General features: G+C 35.8%; 1 protein-coding gene across 1 annotated transcript in view; it reads right to left on the bottom strand.

Moving 5' to 3' along the window:
* The window catches only part of Ddx10 (DEAD-box helicase 10), a 291709-nt gene that overhangs the window by 222051 nt on the left and 47219 nt on the right, over positions 1–22439 (bottom strand). Inside the window, exons 12-13 of the mRNA XM_010610645.3 lie at positions 21987–22075; positions 18364–18838 (exon numbers count right to left, since the gene is read on the bottom strand). Of these exons, the coding sequence (XP_010608947.1) occupies positions 18364–18838; positions 21987–22075 (564 nt within the window). The remainder of the gene's footprint in view (positions 1–18363; positions 18839–21986; positions 22076–22439) is intronic.

Raw genomic sequence — 22439 nt, 5'->3', positions numbered from 1 at the left:
TAGCACTTACTATGTCCTCAATCTCAAGAGAAAGTGGAATTCAAAACACATTCTCTGCCTAGAAATGGCTCCAAATCTAGCATCAAAGAGATAACATTTTTTTTTTAAATTAGGTGTCACGTTCCTGTAATTCTAGCACTCAGGAGGCTGAGCCAGGAGGATCACTACAAGTTCGAGTTTAAGGCCAACCTGGGCTCCACAGTAAGTTCAAGGCTAATCTGAACTACACAGCAAGACCTTGTCTTTAAAAAATATGAAAATAAACCAAAAATAAATAAACAAATAAATTAGTATTTGATAGCCTAAGAATATAAAAATCTAAAGTGTTATTGTTCACAATGGTAAAAAGAAATCTCACGAGCTGGGGATTTAGCTCAGCGGTTCGGTGGCCTGCCTTGCAAGGGCAAGGACCCGAGTTCAATCCCCGGTACCCCCTCCAAAAAAAAAGATAGCATAAACTTAAAAAAAAAAAGAAATCTCAGCTGATGTTTAGTTTAGGTACTGACAGAACTTTGTTCTGTAATATTCTACCAACTCTGTTTTAATAGTTTACCTAACATGAATATGACAAATACAAACTATTTCAAATGAGTATCCAAGTTCTCTCCATTGGGATCATTCCACAGTATGGGACTACCACATGTTATGTGGTAAATCATTCTGGCTGTTAGGCCAATACAAAACCATTGTTTCTACCAACAATTTATGACATTCATCACTCAGAATAGACACTCAAAATACACGAAGATGAATCCATAATAGTGATCACTACTTGCATCACTGGTTCTCAGCCAAAACGTTACTGGATATTCCCACAATCATTTAGAGGCTGCTCTGAATTTAATCAAGGCTTTATATAAGTTACTTTGCAAGCAACCTTTTCCCAAATCAACATAAGGTAAAGCAAAGAGAGCAGCACAGATATGGCAGCAAACCAACACTGCACATGCTGGCCAAAGTACTAGGACCCTTCCACTTGGTTTCTTTATTTTGTGCTAAGTATGTATCAAGAGAAGAGGCAAGTCAACAGGTTCAACCTCAGACTAGACTTAAAGACGCTCCTCAAAAGTATTTCTAACATCTCCGCATAGAAAGTAGCCACTGCAGTCAAACTACCACAACTACCCTCACAGTTTCAGGATGTCCACTCCTTGTTCTTATCACCTGCCCCAGTCATCACAAACTATGTACACTCACACCACGAAGAAAGGAGCTCTAAAATGGGTAATACTAATAATGGGAAACTTTACCATATATTAAGACTTCCCAATAGACAGAAAGAACGCAAAACTTTATTTTCACTGGTTTCTTAATCTCTCTTAACTTTTACATTGTTATTTTAAGACATAGGGGTTTCCCCACATATGTTTTAAATTTCCACGAAAGGACTTCATACTTGTTGTGTTATATTCCTATTATCTCTGGAACTGTGCTTTGCTCAAATTGATACACAGAAAAGTTAATGCATTCACTGCCTAGTAAAATTGTCTTAGTATTTATAAATAAATATGTAAGTAAACCTATCAGAGGCCATGTTTTTTAACATAAAAAATTAAAGTTCTTAATATGTATTTTATATCTAATAAAAGTCACGGAGCACCAATAAATGTGGTACCAAACACACTGATTCACCCTTACCTGTGGAGGATAAGTTCTAAGACTCTCCGTGGAAGCTTAAAATTGTAGAAAGGAATGAATCAGATAGATAGATAGATAGATAGATAGATAGATAGATAGATAGATAGATAGATATTAAAGTTAAATTATACATTAGACAAGGTAAGATTCACAATACTAAAATATCACAATTATAAAAAATGTAATGAAATTGTCAGCAATAGCATTACTTCCAAATGTTGGTACTACTCTTAACTAGAGTAAGGATTACTTGATAGGCACTGTGATAACCACTACAGCAAATCTGAGAACCCAGTCAGCAACTAAGTAACTAACGGGCAGATTTCAACTGCACAGAGAATGGAAAAGGGGATGATTCATCTCCCAGACAGGAGAGAGTGGGATGGCACAGGATTTCATCATAACACTCAGAACAGCACGCAATTTAAAACTTATGAATTATTTCTGGAATTTTGCATGTTGTATTTTCAGACTGTGATTGACCTTGGGTAACTGAAACCTCAAAAACCAAAACATAGATGAGAAAGGACTCCTGTGCCCTGATGTTATGCATTTGAAATTTAGGACTGTGAACTTTATCAGACTGCCAAAAAGGTCCCTGAAAAAGCACAGAGGATGAGGAGCGAAGAGAAAAAGTAATTTAGGAACCCAGGTATAAGAGGAAAATTGATTTACAGCATAATTGTGTTAAGTAGCTCAGTATCCTTATCTAGTTGCAGAAAACGTAGAATTCACATTTGCCATGAGCTTTCTATTATTACATTTAAAAAGTGAATCTTAAGTCCACTATGTAAGTGACTTTCAGTCTGAACCACACCTGCTTACAGTACTAATGCAAAAATAAACCAAGCGGGCAGCAGATGCTACAGCATCCATTCACTGCTAAAAATACTGAAAACAAAAAAATCTCTGAGGTCAGCTTTTCTAATTGTTCCCCAAAGAAGAAAACAATGATACTCCAACAACTAATTTCTGAAATAAAATCTTCCATAACAGAATCGGCTACGGCTTATTTCCAACAACTGCTACTTCCAAAGCAACAGCTGTACTTTATACAGATTTGGCAATTTAATTTTAGCTCTGATCATATCTAAACTCTAATCAATCTTTTAAAAAGAAATTACAAGCCTAAGACAAAAATCTTTTTTTACACAGTATTTAAAGGATTGCCCATCATACCAAACACTGTGCCAAAAAATTCTTTGTAGTGTTAGAGAAATTCAGTTCTTCAACATATTTTCTTACCAACTAAAAAAAAACACTTTGCAGCAAACTTATAAATGGCCATTATGATATCTTTTTTGCAAGAGTAAATTCTTCTTAAATTACCACATTAAAACATTTAATTGAGGGCTGGGGATTTAGCTCAGTGGCTCCTCTACCTGCCTCACAAACTCAAGGACCAGAGTTCAATCCCCAGTACCAGCAAAAAAAACAAAATTTTTTTTAATTGAAATGTGGTATTCTTTTGGTATCTTTTGGTATTCTTTTGTATCAAAACTTAGTTTTGATGTGACATTTCACTGCAATTCAATTTCATTAACAAAATTTTACATAAAATGTGACTTTAATTTGTAATGTCTTACACATGCTATATGTACTGACATTTACAGAAAAACCTTACAGCAGTGACATTGCCAAGAAGCAAAAACAAAGAAGGCAAAGCAGTTAAAGGCAGAGTTTAACTAGAAAAGGTTATCTCTATAATTGACTATGTGAAATAGGAAGAAAGGGACTAAAGGTGTAGGGAAAGTGGGAAGGGTAGGGGAAAGGTAATAAGGGAAAGGAAAAAAATAGGAGAAAATGGAAATAAAGTGTTTGTAAATGAGGAGGGGAGGAGGGGATGAAGGGAGAGCAGGGACAAGGGGAAAAAATGAGAACCAAGACCTGTCATATAAAGGTACAAGATCACAATAATGAATGTAACTCTACTGTATACCTAAAATGTACCAATAGGCTCAATAAAATAAATAAATAAAAGTTTATCTCTAAATAAAAAAAGGATCAGACCTTGACTTTTAATAATTAAAGGAGCTAAGGATTTAGCTTAGTGCAACCGCACTTGCCTTTCCTAGATCCCCAGTACGAAAAAATAATAACAATAACAAGAATAATCAAGGGAACTTTAAATTTTGACCTGATAAAACATGCAAACTTGTAAGCTAACAAAGGAATAGTGAGGTGAGGCAATGTCTCATGCCTTAAATAAAGATTTCCATCAGTAACAGTGTAAACACTTATTTGAGAAAATTATAGTATGCTGTAACAAATCTATTTCACAAATTGTGTATAACGATGTTTTATTTCCAGCACCACTCCTGCCTTCAAAGATATCTAGACATGAATCTCAGTAATGTCTTCTGTATTCCTCAGTATTACTACCCCACTGTTAAGCAAGTATCCTCGTCAATGAGAAGTTTCAATCAGGTAAATGGTAAAAGCATTATAGTTTTATTTGATATATTCCTAGATATCCTATTAATTTGTATTTTAATTCAGTTTAATTAGAGTATATACTAATTCTAGGTTCAATCCTCTCATATATTTTGAAACCTTTTATGACCCAGCAAAGTATATAATACATTATGAATACACTATGTAAAATAATTAACGTTCTGCAGTTGTAGTGTCCTAAAACATCAAGTACGCCAAGGTGGTTGATGGTACTGCCTAGAGCCTTGATATCTTTACATGCCTACTGATTCTTTTAATCTAGTTACTGTATCATTTGCTGACAAAGACAAATTTAAATTTCCTATAACAATTTAGAGATCTCCTCTGGCTCTCTCTTCCAAAATTCTCCCTCCTTTTCTGATAGCGTTGATTACTCTACTTACACTTCCCATTTCCTCACATCAAAAAGACTGCACACTTCATATGGAGTATGTGAGCGTACATGCACACCCGTGCACACAAACATACACACACACACACACACGCATGACTATGGCCCATTCTTAGGACAAGGCTGCTAATAAAGAAATCCAACCTGTGTTACTCTTCTCTTGCAAGTTTTCATCCTTCTCTAAGATCTTCTTACTCTTGCTTACCAAAAAAATACTTAGATTTTATACTTTTTCCAAAATTTTAGCTTATGTGTGGGAGGTTCAATCTATTAACAGTTTATTCCGCCATATCAGAAGCCTCTATGTAACTTTTTCTTCAGTCTTACTGTGTGCTTGTCAATCTCTCTGAAATATAATGATGGACCCAGCATACACCAAAACACTAGGATGTTCCAAAGGTTTTTGAACATGGTACTAATTATAACAATTTCATACATCAAATGAGGTCCATAACATATTCAGCAAAAGGAAGATCATTAATAATACTTATTGTTTAGGATTATGCTGATAGCTATGTTGTAGGACAAACTTAAGAGATCAGTTAGGGGGCTAATTCAACAACCCAGAGGTTACAGCAAGGAGTAAAAATAGGAATGTAGAGAATAGGGACTGGGCCACAGACATGAAAAATCAAACAAGCTCCACAGATATTAAAAAGCATACTAGTAAAGGAAAGGCCACAAATATTTTGCCTGGATAATATGCATCCAGAAAATATATCATTAATTTACCTCTCTATATTTCTTACACTCATCATTATCACCTCAGTCCACCCTCCAGAAATGAGAAGCTAATGATCATGTCAAAACTCCTCCAACCCATGATGAAAGTGGGCTGCCCCAATTAATCACTGCATCCTCGTCAACTCAGCTAAAGTGCAATTTATCATTCTCAGAAGGCATAGCACAAGTATTACCTAGCAGTTTTTAACACTGCTTCTCCAAGCTTCTGAACTGTAGGAACTGCCCATATCTTGAAGTACTCATGCTGGCACTGAGAAATGGGAGCCTGCCTCCACTTACCTTGGCCCAGCCTAAACCTCTAGCTGCAGTACCCAACTGTGAGAGTCTTGCTAAGCTTTGTAGCAATAGTAATTTACATATGCACTATTTACTGTAGCCCTACTCAAAACTATACCCACACTTTAGGACCAAAACAAACCACAGATGGGATAGCATTAGGATCTAACATCTCTACATTGAATTCACTCAAATAAAATTACTGATGGCTAAATATAAAATGTTATTTTTTTCCTACAGAATACCTGCAACCATCTTTAGACTAAATTTCATTTAAGGTTCATGTTTTTGAGGAAAAAAAAACATATTAAATCAATGGGTCCTAGAGAGCAAAGCAATCTACCAAGAGAAAGAAATGATGGAGTTATCAATTTAGGCTTAGGAATGATTTCACAGAAGATACTTCTTCTGTATCTGAACTTGTTAACTATATTTGACTGTCAACAAATACTTATTAAATTTTCAGTCAACAAATTAACTTAGTGAACAAATATATTTACTAAAGCTCCATGTTTCTGGTAAATTTTTTAATCACATAATACAGTCTAAAATGTGGGTAATAGAGTTCCAGGGCAGTCTCAGCTACATAGTGAGCCCTGTCTCAAAAAAACAAAAAACAAAACAAAACAAAATAAAATGTGGTAATGAATTAATTAGAATTAAAAGATATAAGATCATCAAATTTGTACATTTCTGTTCATTTATTTATTCATTCACTCCTTTCTTTTAATAAATAACTAAGAAAATGCTATGTAATGGCAGGCAATCCTGACAATACAACACAAGAATTAATAATACCTCCCAAGTTTGATCCCTAGTACCAAAAAAAAAAATTAATAATACCTACTTGTTGCGTTAATAAAATCTTACAGTATAGTGGTAGAAGTAGACAATATGACAGTTCATAAGTGTGTTCAGTGCCTACAGCAGCAAGCACATGTCACTAAAGAAGCATACTTTGGAAAACCTAACTTCACCCCAAAAAAGCTAACTACACACTATTTTAGGGTAATATCAAATAAAAGCCATGGTTTTCACAAGGAAGAATCTGTATTTTTCTGAAATGTGTGTTAATAATTTAAACTACAGTCGTTTTAGCATTTTCTGACTTGGGACAAATACAGGAAAACAGAAAATGGGCGGAAATAATTTTGACTTTCTGCTGGTACCTCGAGGTGGGAGAACATCATCCACAAGCCGCTCACTTATCTCTGTACATCTTTAACAAAGACTCTTCCAGATGTTTGGATGGTGTACAGCCTTAGAAGTGGCTCCCTTTAGAGCAGAAGACAGATAGATTTGTATCCTGGTCGTCATAACAGAGTAACACCTTCCCCTCAGGGGAAAGGTTGGCCAGGATTGCTATCAGACTTCTTATAAAACTGGGGGTTGGGACCAGGGACGTAGCTCAGTGGCACTGTGTCTGCCTGGCATGCACAAGGTCCCGAGTTTGATCCCTAGTACAGAAAAACAAACAAACAAACAAAACCTGGGAGGTTCCTAAGTTTGGAGTCCCCTAAGTTTTAGGGGTCCCTCAGCTGTGATACAAACTCTCCCTGTAGACAGAACCAACCCTGGCCAACCTCTGTCTGCATGGCCCCTAGAGTCCAAGGAGGCAGAGGAATGACTGACTGCCAACTTGAAGCTCATGCTGCCTTCTATGCCATGAGTTGCCCAGGAACATACATCAAAGTGTATCAGGCTAACACACAAAAACACAACTAGGAGAAAATCACAGTCTCTTCATGGTTCTTGAAACCTACAAATAATGTGTTTCCTTTCAATAAAAGAATAAGAAAAGACATACAGATCTGCAGTTTCTGCCACAAAACAGGAGTAGCTAATGTAAAGAAATAGAGAAAGGAAGACAGGGTAACCTAGTACACAGTTAATTATGTAATTATAAATCCATTTAAATCTGGATAGCTAATCTAGTGCTAGTAGACTAGTGCTAAAAACTAGACAGGCTCCAAAATACTGATAGTCTATCTTTCGGCAGTAAAATAACACTTTTCTCCTTTTTTTATGGAAGGAAGAAAAATACCTCAGAAAATTTGTGTGGGAACTACAGTCAGCCTAATACAAATTTACCTACTTTCTGATTTTCAAAGTTCTATTTTACCAAAATGTCAGCAATTAAGTTCAGATAAATCAAATATGCGAAGAAAACAAAAAAAAAAGGTGATCCAAACTACAGGAGAGAATGTTATTTAGCTACATGTTTTTGGAACATATAACTAATTCCTGCAAACATTGTGAAATTAGTGTACCTTCCAAAATTAGTATCACAGCAAGGAAGAAAACATTCCTCTGCTCTGTTGCTTCCCAGGACAAAAAAATCGATATGAAAATGTATGCAGGTGGAAGAATTATTCTAATCATCATCACCCAAAAGAAAGAATACAAATTAGGCTATTTGAATACAGAAAAACCTAAGTAAGAATTTTTATTTGTAGGCAGGCCTTCTGAGTGCCACTCAGAAACTGTCTAGCAATGCCAGTAAGCCAACAGAAAGGAAAACTGCACCAAGTCACATAATTCCTGAAAATATGAGCTTCATCCTTAATGTGCTTTAAGTCAACTTACAACAAATGACTTCTGTCTCATGCATGCCTAATTCTTAGGAGTTTCTTTATATACTTCAGCAACATTTGTAGTGCGTAGTTTACTACACTTTTTTTCTAGAGCTTAATTTATGCATTGTAAGAATCTCTACCATGTTGGCTTTATTAGAATTATAACAAAATAGCACTCTGTTTTCAATCATTTATTATGCCAAACAAAAACCAGCAGATTCTCTGCCCAACAGAACATCAAGACCGTCTGTCACTTCTATTCGAACAGCCAGCAGGCAAGCTAAAAGAAGGAAAGAAACCACATACAGCAACAGCCTTCTGGAGGAAAAATGCCCTGAGATTGATGGTCTGTTACCTGCTTCATAAACTTCTTTTTTGTCCATGGCAAAACACTCTTGGCTTAAAAAAATACTTTTTAAGAATCAGCTCATTTTTTAATCATGTTTTAAGGAAGAGGAAAAGCTACATTTTATTTTTATACTAGGGATAGAAGGGCTGTAAAAAAAAATACCAGGAGAGAGACTCATTTAAAGAAAATTAGCCTGTGCTATTTAAGTGTGTATCACGTGAAAGATACTGCAAGAGGACACAAATCATCAAGTGTTACCTGATCTCACAGAAACTCATCTTACTTCGTACTTCACTGTGTAGTCATATGCCTACCAGAAGGCTATGTGGTAATTCTTAATCCTCCTGTTTTTTTTCAGAGAAAGGGAAGTATGTCAAACAAATACTTATCCTATCTTTGTTCTGTGATTTTATAATAAAATACCTCAGAGATTAGGTAGTTCATAAAAAACAGAAATATATTTCTCAGAGTTCTGGAAACTGGGAAGTCCAACATCCAGGCACCAGCATCTGGTGTCTGGTGAAGGCCTACTTGAGGCGTCCTTACATACAAGCAAGGCAAGGACAAATGTTGTGTCCACTCATGGCAGAAGTGAAGGAACAAGCCCTAGAGCAGGCTAAAAGACCAGTATGTGCAACTTCTTTTATAAGAGCTTCAATCCCACAAAGGAGACAGGAGTTCAAATGGCTTAATATCCCTTAAAGGTCCTACCTCTTATTATCATCTTGAATTTGAAAGCATATCGTCACATCACAGCACAGTCCAATATTCAAAAAGGTCCAGGAACCTTCAGACCCCAATTGCAATAGTATCACTTATAGAAGCAAATACCATTCATCAACCCAAGGGCACAGAAAGGTGATAAACTGCAGTTTCCTAAATGACAAATAGTAGTTTCACTCATTAAACATAATTTATGATGTTACAAATACACATACATGCAAACACCCCACAATATTATATTTTAACTATATAAACAGAAGAGGTTAAAAAAGGAATGTGTAAGGGAGTTTTATCAAAAGAGAAAAAATAATACATCACTACTGAACAGAAAACTCTACCCAAAAAAATCACACTAATAAATTTCATTTAATAACTCCATATGAAAAAAAATCTGTTAAAACTATTTTAATGCTATACTTGCCTAATTATAACCAGACTGACAAATTATAAACTCTCACTAATCCATGCTGTGCTATTGAGTGCTAAACACAATGCTATAAACACATTGTTGTTTAGTCAACATTTGTCTATGCTGTGAAATGCCTAATGATGTCAGATGCCAGGCTTGTGCTTTTCAGGTCAATGCTGGACAGTGAGAGTATAAAAAATGCTGCATCAACTATGCTAAATCATAAAAGTCTATCTCCTGCTGTTACACTTGAAATAAGTGGGATGTATCATTTTCTATTTCTAAAATGGGTCCTGGTTCAGAAAGAGGCTTTATTTTTCGCAGCTACCTCGGACATAGCCTCACCATCTTCCTATTATAATTTATCAAGTGGAAATAAGAATAGCAAACATTCATTGGGCTCCTGTTACACAACTGCTGGCTGCTTTTTACTTATTCCCAGTCACCACAGTAACACTGCAAATAGAGATGTGATTGGCTGTAAAGCTCAGAAAGGTTAACTATTAAGTAGTCAGCCACTAATAATTCCCCACACTCAACATGCCTTCTTGTTACTATGGTGTTCACTCTGTACTCTCTCACTGCTATGCTTTCCCCCTTCTTACTAACTCCCCTGACCATTCCTTACTCCACAACTTCCTCCAGGACATCATTCTTATTATGGGGCCCTGGGTTAGTTACTTTTCTGCTGTTGGTGAGACAAAATTCCCAACATCCATAGTTGGAGAGGAAGGGGTTTATTTAGCTTACAGTTCATACAGGTTTCAGTCCATAATAGACCGGCTCTAAGGCAGGGATGGCAAAGACATTGCAGAGGAGAAACAACATGGTGTGCATAAGGTAGCAAAGGCAACAAGGGAGTTTAACAGCATCTTTTTGCCCCTTTTATCTTATTCAGAGTACCTGAATTAGGGCAATGCCAAACTAATTTCTCACATGTAGTGGTTTAGTAATCACACCCTTTACCCCAGCATCACACATTCCAGATTCAACTACCTCTGAAAAAGAAAGTCCCACCTCATCCGCATGAGGCATTGGGGGGACAGCTAAACACAAACCATAACAGGCCCATAGAGCTTTCATAGCTCTTAACACATTGGCTGAACAAATAAATGAATACAAAGCCAGGATTCTGTAGTAACACTGTTAGTTTACTAATCTGTTGCCTTAAAGTATAATCTTCCAAAGTCACTAATTACTTAGTGCATTCCCTAGCACCTGTTAGGTATTCAGTAATTATTGCTGGAAGGAGAGAGGGGAAAAGAGTTGAAAGGAAAAGACCAAAAGGCAGAGAAAAGGAGAGGCAAGAAATTGAAAAAAAAAATCTCAATTACTGTCTCAAAATCTTGATTTACAACCTGGAATGTTTTTATAAAAGTATACTTATAAATAGGCTTTGTAGTTAGTTAATCTATGCTTTAAAATCAATGATGAGTGCTTACTGGAGTGGGGGAGCTACAAAAAGAAAATATGAATAGGATTTAGAATCAACTCTAAGGTTAAAGGAACAATCTGTGAGTACCAATCAAATCTTAATTAAAACTGATCTAGGCTTACAGTCTAAGAAATTGTAAAAGGATAATTCTGAGTGAAAATGGAACCGAGCCAGTTTTATCTCTAAACAATATATAATGTAAAAGGCAAGGAGATAGTCATTCACATACTTAAGAAAATGAATGTCCTAAAGCAATTTTTAATCATTTCAGTTATGTATTCATACTCTTCTCTAACCCTGCTTCCCTGGGGGTCAACTTTCTAATAGCAAATAGCCAACAAAATTGGCCAAAACAAGTTTGCCCTGCAAGAAGGAGGGCTACCAACCTTCTCTCATTGCTACAGAGCCTGCTGTCCCCAGCTGCACTTTCTTCTGCACGCACATCTCTTTATTACTCCATCACTCCTGGCTCCCTCTTCACTACTAAGGAAAGCTGGAGTCCCTTCATTCATCTAGTCAAACAGAAAAGGTCTTGCAGAGGCAGCTTTCCAGGAGGCATCGCTGCACCTGGCCCTCTCCACTTATGCCTAAGGCTAAGAACATCAACATAATCATTCTATATTCTCAGTGCGTCTAAACAAGTAGCCTAGAATTATTTACAGTGCTATCCATTAGACCAACACTGCTCACTTACAGAAAGCAAACTACATGAAAATGATGTAGACAGCAGGACAGAGAAAAAAGAAAATGTGCCTTGGCATAGCAAATAGGTTCAGCTACTAACTTCACCACTGTGACCCTGGACAAGTCATTTAAAATTCTCTTTGGCCAGGTGCACTCGCATACCAGTAATCTGGGCACCCCGGGAAGCTGAGGCATGAAAATAACAAGTTTGGGCCCAGTCTGGGCAACTTAGTGACTTAATTTTAAAAGTAAAGGTTGGGGGGTGTATGTAGCTCAGTGTGAAGGTCCTGGGTTAAACCCCAATGCGAGGGACCAGGGGCTTTCTTTATCCCTTTGTGAAATTTTAGGTATCATCATCTATCTTTTTCTATCTCAGCCAGGTATAGTGACACACACCTTTAGTCCAAACTACTTGAGAGGCAGAGGCAGGAGGATCATTTGAGCACAAGAGTTCGAGACCAGCCTGGGCAACAAAAGACCCCATCTCAAAAACACAAAAATTTTAAAATGATATATCACAAAGAAAGCATAAGGTTACATACCAAACAAATACTGTTACAATATTAGTGATATGATTATTACACATATTTTGCACTACACAATTCAATGTGTTTCCACTAGCTATAAACCTAATTTTCTCCCCTTTCCACTGTGAAAGGAAAGAAAGAAAAAAATTTGACCATTGAGATAAAGCAGACAGAATATAAGTAATGAAATCAATTCTGTTGTGTCTCATATGATGCTTATAAAGACAATTTGAAAATAGGAGAAACAGCAATAGTTGAACAAAGGTAGCAATGTCTGAGCCTTTAACGTCCCAGAGAAAAACACTCATTTATTTGACAAATGACTGTATTATTTCCCAATGTGTATATGGTTTGTTTGGTTTTTCTTACTTTATAGGGTCTATCCTTAAAAATGGGTAATAAGAGAAAAATAGCATCCCCCAGTAAATAATGGCTATAATACAACAGTGAACTATAAAAAGCAAGAGCAAAATCTAAAATGGAAAGCTGGCTGTGATGATGAATGCTGAATCACATTCAAAACCAATAGATTTAAATGCCTGGTGAAGAATCAAAAAGATATTAATATGATCACAACTAAATACTGATTTTAAAAATTCAAAGGCAGATAAGAGTTGAAGTTGAAGTTGAAAGGACTAGATGAAATAGCAAGAAAAAAACCAGCCTATTTCTATTTCAATAACTTTAAATCTTCTGTTTCTGTGTACTAGTAAGCAATGTGCAGACAAATAAAAAATTTCCTTGATCAGAATCTCAAAACCCTATTAACTGCCCCAAAATGTTCCTTACATGCAACAGCTATGCCACACTATACAGTGGACCCTTGACTTATGAACTCAAGCAGTTTCTGAGGGCTGGTTCTAACTCAAGTTGGATGTAAGTCAATATAGCTGAGATCTGGATGCTTACCTAGGTACATGCTATAGATAATAAGAGGCAGATGAATCTTCAATTAATCTAATTATAAACCCAAGCTGTTCAATGTCAGGCCAGTTGTAACTTGAGGTACATTGTATTTCAAATGTACAGTAAAAATTCATACAGATATTTCAAAGATATAATTTTTTATAGTATGATGTAAACATACAAAACATAATTTTATGTCACTCTAATTAGATGTTATTAACTACTACATAAATTAGAAAGCTGGGCCTGCACAGGTCTATCTTTGGGACCCAATAAGTCATTTATGCTTCTAGAAAACTCAAAAATACTATTCTGTTGGGTGGGGTGGCATATGCCTGTAATCCCAGCACTTCGGAGGCTTAAGACAGGAGGATTGCCACAACTTTGAGGCCAGCCTGAGCTACATAGTGAGCTCAAGGACAGCCTGAACAACATGGCAAGACAGTGTTTCAAAAAATATATTTTTTTTTCAATCAGTATAAGTCAATGACGTAAATCTTATACAGCCCCAAAATGATTTTCTAGGCGTAAACCCTACAAATATTAATATAAATATAAATCCTAATAATCAAAATGATGAAAGTGACTTTGTTCCTTCATTCACAAAACACTCGTGCAATCTGCACTAGACAACTGTACAAGGTCAAATACATACTCATCAATAAAATATTATTTTCAAGGCATTTGGAACCCACCAGGGAAGGTGGGCAAACAATTTTGTGACAGGGAACAAATATTAATAATAATAATAATAATAATAATAATACCATGAAAAATAATGGTAACATTTGAGAACATCTTGTAAATCAATAGGAAAGAACCCAGTATCATTAATGGGGAGGGGAGGACAACCCAGAGGTGGAAGAAACAGGCAAGATATGTATAAGCAATATACACACAGATTAAGAGTGAAATCATAACCGAGAAGTGATTAGTGTTCATTAATATTAGCATCAAAGATTGACCGAAACAATAATATATTTCTCACTGGTTCCCAAACACCAAAAATGTTAATATTCAGGGATGATGTAAGCAAATGGGCACTGACATATAAAGCTAATTGGCAATGATCAATAGACCTCTATGTAAGACAATGGTTTGGCAAAAGCTTTTAAAATATGTCATATTCCCAGTCAGGTCACTCTAAGGACAAAGAAAGCTACAAACCAATTTCCTTTATAACAGCAGAAGCAAAGATCTCTAACAAAATATCCACTGGCAAATAGAATCCTGTTAATATAGGTAAATGAAAACAAGTCATAACCACACCTGATTTTTTCCATAGGAATTTAAATAGGTTTTACATTAGGAAGAATTTTAAAAAATTAATGTACCCTATCAACAGACTAAATCACTACATGATCACCTTATAGTTACAGAGAAGGCATCTGACAGATTTTATTATCCATTTATGATAAAACACTAAGCCAGGTGTAGAAGAGAACTTTCCCAATCTGATATAGATTATTTACAAAAAACAGTACCTAATATCAAGAGTAGTGATAAAAGACAGACTGCATTCTACTTCCTGAGATCAGGAACATATAGGTATCTACTCTTACCACTGCTATTCCTAAACAGTATAGTCAGACAAGAAAATGAAATAAAACGCACACAGATGATAAAGTAATTATGATGTTTTAAATAACAATGGTTTAATCAGAGAAAAACCCAGAGAACTCACCATAAAGCCACAAAGGTCAGGTTTGGAATGATTCATATACAAAAATCAATTTCATTTCTGTATATTGACAAGAATTAATTAGAAATTTTAAAAAATTTTAATACCATTTAAACAGCTTTAAAAATATCAAACAGTAACAAAATACATGCATGGTATATGTGCTTAATATTATAAAATAATGTTGGGCAGGGGATTTAGCTCAGCAGTTCGGTGGCCTGCCTTGCAAGCGCAAGGATCCGAGTTCAATCCCCGGTACCAAAAAAAAAAAAAGAAACATAAAATGATAAAACAATGTTAAAAGGCATTAAAGGAGACCTAAATAAATGGAAAAATATATCCATAGGCTCAAAAGAATCAATAGTAAAGATGTCAATTTGCTCCAGATAAATTACTAAATTAATTTAAACTGAATAAAGATATGAGCAGGTTTTTTTGTACAAATCAATCAGCTTATTCAAAACCATAGGAAAATTGGCCGGGCATGGTGGTGCATGCCTGTAATCCCAGTACTCAGGAGGCTGAGACAGGAGGATCACTGCGAGTTTGAGACCAGCCTGGGCAATACAGTGAGTTCCAGCTCAGTCTCAACTACATAGGGAGACCCTGTCTCAAAAAACCAAAAAAAAAAAAAAAACATAGGACAATGCACTGGTCCAAAAAATAGCCCAAAGTTTTAGGCAAAAGACACCAAATATAAGACTCACAGTATCTAACATTTACTATAAGGCTACTCTAATCAAAGATAGGAGATACTGCAAAAGAATAGACACAGAACAGAACTAAGCCCACAAAGAAAACCACACATACATGGTGAAACTGACTTTCCAACAACAGTGAACGTAGTTCAAAGGAAAAAGCATGTCTTTTCAACAAATGCTTCTAGATGAATTAGATACCCATATACAAAGAAGCAAACCTCAACTTTTACGTAGCACTACCATATACAATTATGATGAAGTAGATCATAGCTCTAAATACAAATGCTAAGACTATGAAACTTCTAGAAGAAAATATAGGAGAAAATCTTCATGACCTTGGATTAACCAGTTTTATCAGATATGACATGTTTATAAATTATAAAAGAAAAACTGACAAATACTTCAAAATGTAATATTTCTACTCCTTGAAAGACATTTAAGTAAAAATAAGCCATACAGATAGGGAGAAAATATTAGCAAAATATCTAATAAGGGATTTGTATCAAGAATCCAGCTGGGGATGTAGCTCAGTGGCACAGCACCTGCCTGGCAAGATTGAGGCCCTGAGTTTGATTCTGAAAACTAGTAAGGCAAGCAACCCAATTTTTTTGTTTGTTTGTTTATTTATTTTTGTTTTCGTACCTGGGACTGAATTCAGGACCTTGTACTTGCAAGACAGGCAGCAGCAGCACTGAGCTAAATCTCTGGCCCAACACAATTTTTAATACAGGTACAAAAGACTTCCACAATTAATCAAAGAATATATATGAATAGCAAGTAAGCACATGAAAAGATGTTACTAAGAAAATGCAAATTAAAACATTAATAAAGATAAGTTTACAAAAAAAAAAAAGATTAGTTTACAGACCTAGTACAATGGCTAAAATTTAAAAGTGTGACAACACCGCATGCCGAGTGCTGAAGGATCATAAACTACAGCAAGAACAGAAATTCAGTGAGCCCATCTGGAAAACACCTAAAGATTCTCAAAGTTAAGCATAGCATCCCAGCACCCCACTGCTAATTATATAGCCCAGAGAAATGAAAATTATCTCCACAGAAACCTAGATATGAATGTTTATAGTTGCTTTTGTCATAAACACCAAAAACGAAACAATCAATGCCTAATTAAACATCTAGATTCAGCAAATCCATAAATTGTACGTACAGAACTTAGCAACTAAAATACATCCAGTAACAGTATCTAAGTGAAAGCCAGACACAAAAGGCAATACATAGTGTGATACTGTTTATATGTTATTTTGAAAAATGCAAAACTACAGTAACAGCAATCAGATTAGCGGACCTGAGGGTGAACTCAGGTAACTTGACTACAAAGAAAAAGGAATGTCCTGAAGTGATGCAACTATTTAACACATAAGTATAGTAGTGATTACACAAATGTTTGCAGAAGCTCAAACTGTATGCTTTTTTTAAAATTCAGTTTACTTGTACATCAGTTATCTAAAATAGCTTTTAGAAAGTTTAATGTCTTTTGCTATGTTCGTTTCACTGTTTTTTCAAATGTCCAGTGAGGTGTACTTAAAACCGATGATGTAATAATGTGACCAATTTATATGCTATTACAGAATTATATGATTCCTTTGTAATCTTTTCTTTTTTTCTTGGTAACTCAGGATAGAACTCGGCCCTCCTTTATAATCTTAACTCTATTTTATTCCTTTAATTATATTCATGACTCCAAAAAGATATAGAAAACAATTTTAGTACATTCCTGAATGAATTCTAACTTCTCCTTACTTCACTTATTTTAAGTGAGACTTACTGTAGACTTAGTGTCTGATTAACCTACAGCAGAACAACACAGTATAGGATTGTGCAACAGGTTTTTCCATCCTCACCTATATTAGGAATCCACTTCATAGGATATTTTAAGATCCGAATGTCACAACTTCTAGAAAATGCATCGAATGTAACATGGTAAGCCCTCAAAAGTACAACTTCTATTTTCAAAAAAATCATTAGCTAATTAACACCTTTCCAAATTTATGGCTCAAAACCTAACACATTATTTCCTGCTAGCGTTTTATTTAACACTCTAAGAGTTGGGCTGAATTTTTTATTTAATTGTCTTTCAAGAGATGACCAAAATAAAGGGATACAAAGCAGGAAGAGAAATAATGGTGGGGAAGGAGAAACACATACTGCGTACTTATAAGCATCCCAAGAAATAGGTGCTTTATCTAGGTTCACTGTCTTACTCCTACCAAGTGCTTCCAAAGGGAAAAAAAAAGGAGAGGAGCTACACGCAAACTTTTAATAACCATCGTTAAGTAGACTTTAAGAGAAATATTCAATTTCTGGCTTGGTTCCCAAAAGTATATCTCTCACCAAAAATTAATTTCATGTTTAGAAAGATTTAAATAATTACAACTGCTCCTCAAAACAATTTCATCAAAGTGTATGTTAAGAATCATAATAAAAGCTCTTCACACCATAAACAATGAACCTCACTCCCTTCCTTTATGTCACAATAATGACTGGCTACTTTCAAAACACACCATCAGAGAGCCAGTAAATGAGATTAAAGTCAACAACCTCTTAGACTTTTTGTTATTGTGAAAAACATGAGAATTCCTTGGCATTTATTCTGTGTTTAAATATGGAGCAGAGGGAAGAATTCACTGCAAAAGGAGTTATTCCAAGGTTCTCTTAGTTCTTACTTCTCCTGAGTTCTGAAAAAGCAACAACTGGTACACAATAAATAAAGATGTAACAGAAGACATTCTATAAAGAGTAAACTGGGCTGGGGATTTAGCTCAGTGGTTCCACTGCCTGCCTCGCAAGCATGAGGACCTGAGTTCGATCCCCGGTACCAACAACAACAACAAAAAAAGAGTAAACTTACCGGTAATGCTTTATTCTCTTTAAGATCCAACCCAAACACATCACGCCGCTTCACTTTAAGAAAATCATCATCAGGTCCATCTTCTTCCTCATCATCTCTGTCCAAGAACTGCACAGGGACATCCTTGACTTTCTGTGCCCCATCCATGTTAGGAACAGACTGAGTTTGAGACTCTCTTGCTTTTCCAAGTTTCTCCTCCTTTTCTTCATCATCTTCCTCTTCTTCCTCCAGTTCTTCATCACTAGTACCACTAGCCAGCCTATACTCTGTTTCTTCTAGGCCCTTCCCACTTTTCTGTAGGATGGACATTTTTTCGCTGAAATAGGCTCTAAATTCTTCCACTTCATCATTGGTGAGGGATGGAGTCTTGTGCTCAATTATTTTGTTGGCTTGGCTCCTAACCAGTTCTTTGGTGGGCTGTTTCTGCATTTTCTGAAGAAATCTTATTCGTGGTGCCACAGCAAGACCAAGAGACCTTAAAATGAAAAAAAAAAAGAAAAGAACATTATTTCAGTACACTGAAAGTATAATATATTTACAGTATGGCTGAACAGCCTCCCAGAATGCTAGGCTTACAGGTATGTGACACCACACCTGGCTTAATATATTTTTTAAGAGGCACAATTAACTATATTATCTTCCTAGTCGCTGTCATCAGGACCATAGTTTGACTAAGCACTTAACTCAAGCAACCTGACCACCCTTCTCCACTGTCTCCTGTCACATATGGTGGCAGCTGTCCAAATTGGAGGTCTGTGCTCAGCCAGGTGTGATGACACACGCCTATAATCCCAGCACTGAGGAGGCTGAGGCAGGAGGATCCCTGTGAGTTCAAGACCTGCCTGGGCTACACAGTGAGTTCCAGGTCAGTCTCAATTACATAGTGAGACCCTGTCTCAAAAAACAGAAAAGAAAAGAAAACAAAAGAAAAGGGAAAAGGAAGGAAAACTAGCCTCCTGACTAACCTCGAGTCACCTTTGTTCCCACAATCCTAGTAAGAGATTTCAGAAATCATACCCACAGATGCTCACACTTAGAGCTGAGGTCACTGTGCTTCCCCTTTGCAAATATAATTACAAGCAATGGTCTCCATAGGAGACACTCCCAAATGTTCCTCTGAGACACAACTTAGTGCTGACAGGTTAAATGAGCCAAAAGGCAAGTCAAAAAGGAACTGAATATCTAACCAAAAGCATTTTAGCTACCTGGTTTTTCTTTAAGTAATATGGATAAAAATAAGAGTACTGAAACAGAAACAAGATAGTCACAGTTTAAGTACCGAACCCACCAACTCACCCTCAGCTTCCTCACAACAATGTGATATTAATATCGACCAGGCCTACCTCACTACTGCTGTCAAGATCCAATTAGGAAATACATGAAATGTAGGAAAATACCTTGTAGAATATAAATTACTACATAAAATGAAAAAGATAGGACCATGAAAGGACAAATCCAATTATCTACAAAAAATGAAATGGAGTATCATCACACCCCACCACCTTTCTGAAACAGATTATGGCCCAATCACTGCTATTAAATAAATTTTAATTTAAAAAATAACAAGAAAAAAACTTTTGTTTTCTCCATGTGAAATCAAAATTCATTTTAAGATTAGGTCTTCTCACTGAAGATTAAAGCTAACAGCTTTCACTTTATTCTCAGTGGTAGATTAGAAATATTATCTTAAACAACTGCCTTAGTAAATAGCTAACGTTGTAATGGATTCTCTGCCTTTTTCCTACATGACAAGAGTCATGTCAGAAACAGAGGTGTTGTACTGAAAAGCAGAAATTCAGAAATAGGACTGTTGAGGTTCAAATCCTGGCAACATTACTGATGGTATTAATTAATTGATCTAGACATCTGGGTGTGGTCACACATCCCTACAATTGTAACACTCTGGGAGGCTGAGGCAGGAAGATCACAAGTTCCCAGCCTGGGCAACTTAGCAAGATCCTGTCTCAAAACAAAAAAGGGCAGAGAAATTAGCTCAACATGAAGGCCCTAGGTTTAATCCTCAGTGCAAAACAAGCAAACAAAAACAAAAAATCTTCTCTAGACTTTTCCCTGTTTGCAAAAGCAGGTGATGAAGAGTAACTAGCTCAAAAGCTGTTGTAAATAATTAGTTGACATATTGAATGCATTTATAATTAATACTTTTTCAGCTACTAAAACTGAGTTTCTTGAAGATAGAAGTACAAATATATGTATAATGTTAACACTGAGTACAATGACGTACATATTAGACATTCAAAAATGTTCCTTCAACAAATTTTTTTAAACTTTGTTTTGTATCTTATGTACATAGCACTATTTCAGTCATCAAAGACAGAAAGAAAATTATACACCTAAGAAAATTACACATTCAAATAGCTATAAATACTAAAAACACCATTTAAACTGTATCAATAATTTCAGAAAAAGTTAATTTTCTACCCTTTCTAAGCATCGCAAAAAGCAGAAGTCTTCAACTATAAACATGATATTTATTTGAGTTCGATGTAACAAAACACCTGAAAAATACGGCCCTGAAGTATTAAAAACCTGTATCCATCTACGTTGCTAATATTCCAGCTAAGCCAATCAGAAAACCAGGATAGAATGTCACATACAGCATGAAAATCGGCTAACACCTAAACCATGGATCATATTCCGCAATGGTGAAAGTATGGACTGGCAAGCAAACAAAACCGTGTTATCCGTGGCACACAGTTTTCCATCCACGAAAACTCCGTGACCCTAACACTGCTATCTAGCAATTTAAAGGTTCTGAAATAGTATAACTGACAAACTACATGTTATATTAAACTTACAATCTAATATCAAGAATAGAAAACAGGGCTGGGGATTTAGCTCAGTGGTTCCACCACATGCCTTGTAAGCACAAGGACCTGAGTTCAATCCCTGGTATCCAAAAAAAAAAAGGAAAGAAAACAGCAGTTTATACATATGAAAGTTTCTGTCAGATTTAATTTAAAGTTAAGTGCGGGCCGGGGATTTAGCTCAGTGGTTTGGTGGCCTGCCTTGCAAGCGCAAAGACCCGAGTTCAATCCCTGGTACCAAAAAAAATTTAAAAATTAAAAAAATAAATAAAGTTAAGTGCACTGAATTCCTGTAGAGCAGGGAAAACTTTCAGACCCGCCTAGCACCAGTTCATCACAGTCAAGGAAATGCCATATTTGATATTCAAAGTAAGAGGACGCTCACAAGTGCATCTATAGGATTGTGTCGATGCTTTTCCTACAAGAAGTACTCTCTTAAAGAATGTGTACTTCTTTATAGGCAAAAAGCATTTGTTTTGTTAAATCCTTCAAATATGCAGCCAAAACAAAAACAATCATCATTCAATTCATATAATGGTACCCTTAATCACTGTACTGACATTTTGCCAAAATAACTGCAAGTACCTATAATACCAAGACAAAGAACATACAGAACATAGAAATATGAAACTGAACACTTAACTGTCCACAGAGCTGATTTAATCCTTTTCTCTGTAGATCTTCAACAGAGCCTTTTAGGGTAAAGCACAGTGGTTTAAACTAGGACTCTCAGATAACCGGAGTGGAAACAGTTTTCCTCTTTGAGGACACACAATAATAGCAATATTATGTACTTACAGGGCATATTCAGTAACAGGTAACTTGCTCACATCAAATACTTCTTTATCCTTCATAAGATATACTGAACGTATGTAGGAGACAAAACACTGTAAGACAAAAGGTTAAGAAGTACAACATAATAGAAATCGAAAATGAAGTTAGACCAAAATTCAGTGGACCTTCAAATCACGATCAGCCTGACACATGAACAACCTAACTGGGTTAATCAGGTTAATGAAAGATTCACCTGTTCTTTTTATCTATAGTGTATACCTAGGTAAACATCCAGATCTCAGCTGTATGGACTTATAACCAACCCTCCCTCAGGAACCAAGTGAGTTCATAAGATAGGGTCCACTGTAGAAAGAAAACTAACCAAAAGGATAAATTCAACAACAATTAAAAACCACAATAGGTCAACCATTCTGTACATATACACACACAAAAAAAAAAAAAAAAAAAAAAAAAAAA

Source organism: Fukomys damarensis, unplaced genomic scaffold, assembly GCF_012274545.1.
Source record: "Fukomys damarensis isolate Sample0158 unplaced genomic scaffold, DMR_v1.0_HiC HiC_scaffold_16, whole genome shotgun sequence".
NCBI classification, from domain to species: domain Eukaryota; kingdom Metazoa; phylum Chordata; class Mammalia; order Rodentia; family Bathyergidae; genus Fukomys; species Fukomys damarensis.
This window is presented reverse-complemented; position numbering and strand designations above follow the sequence as displayed.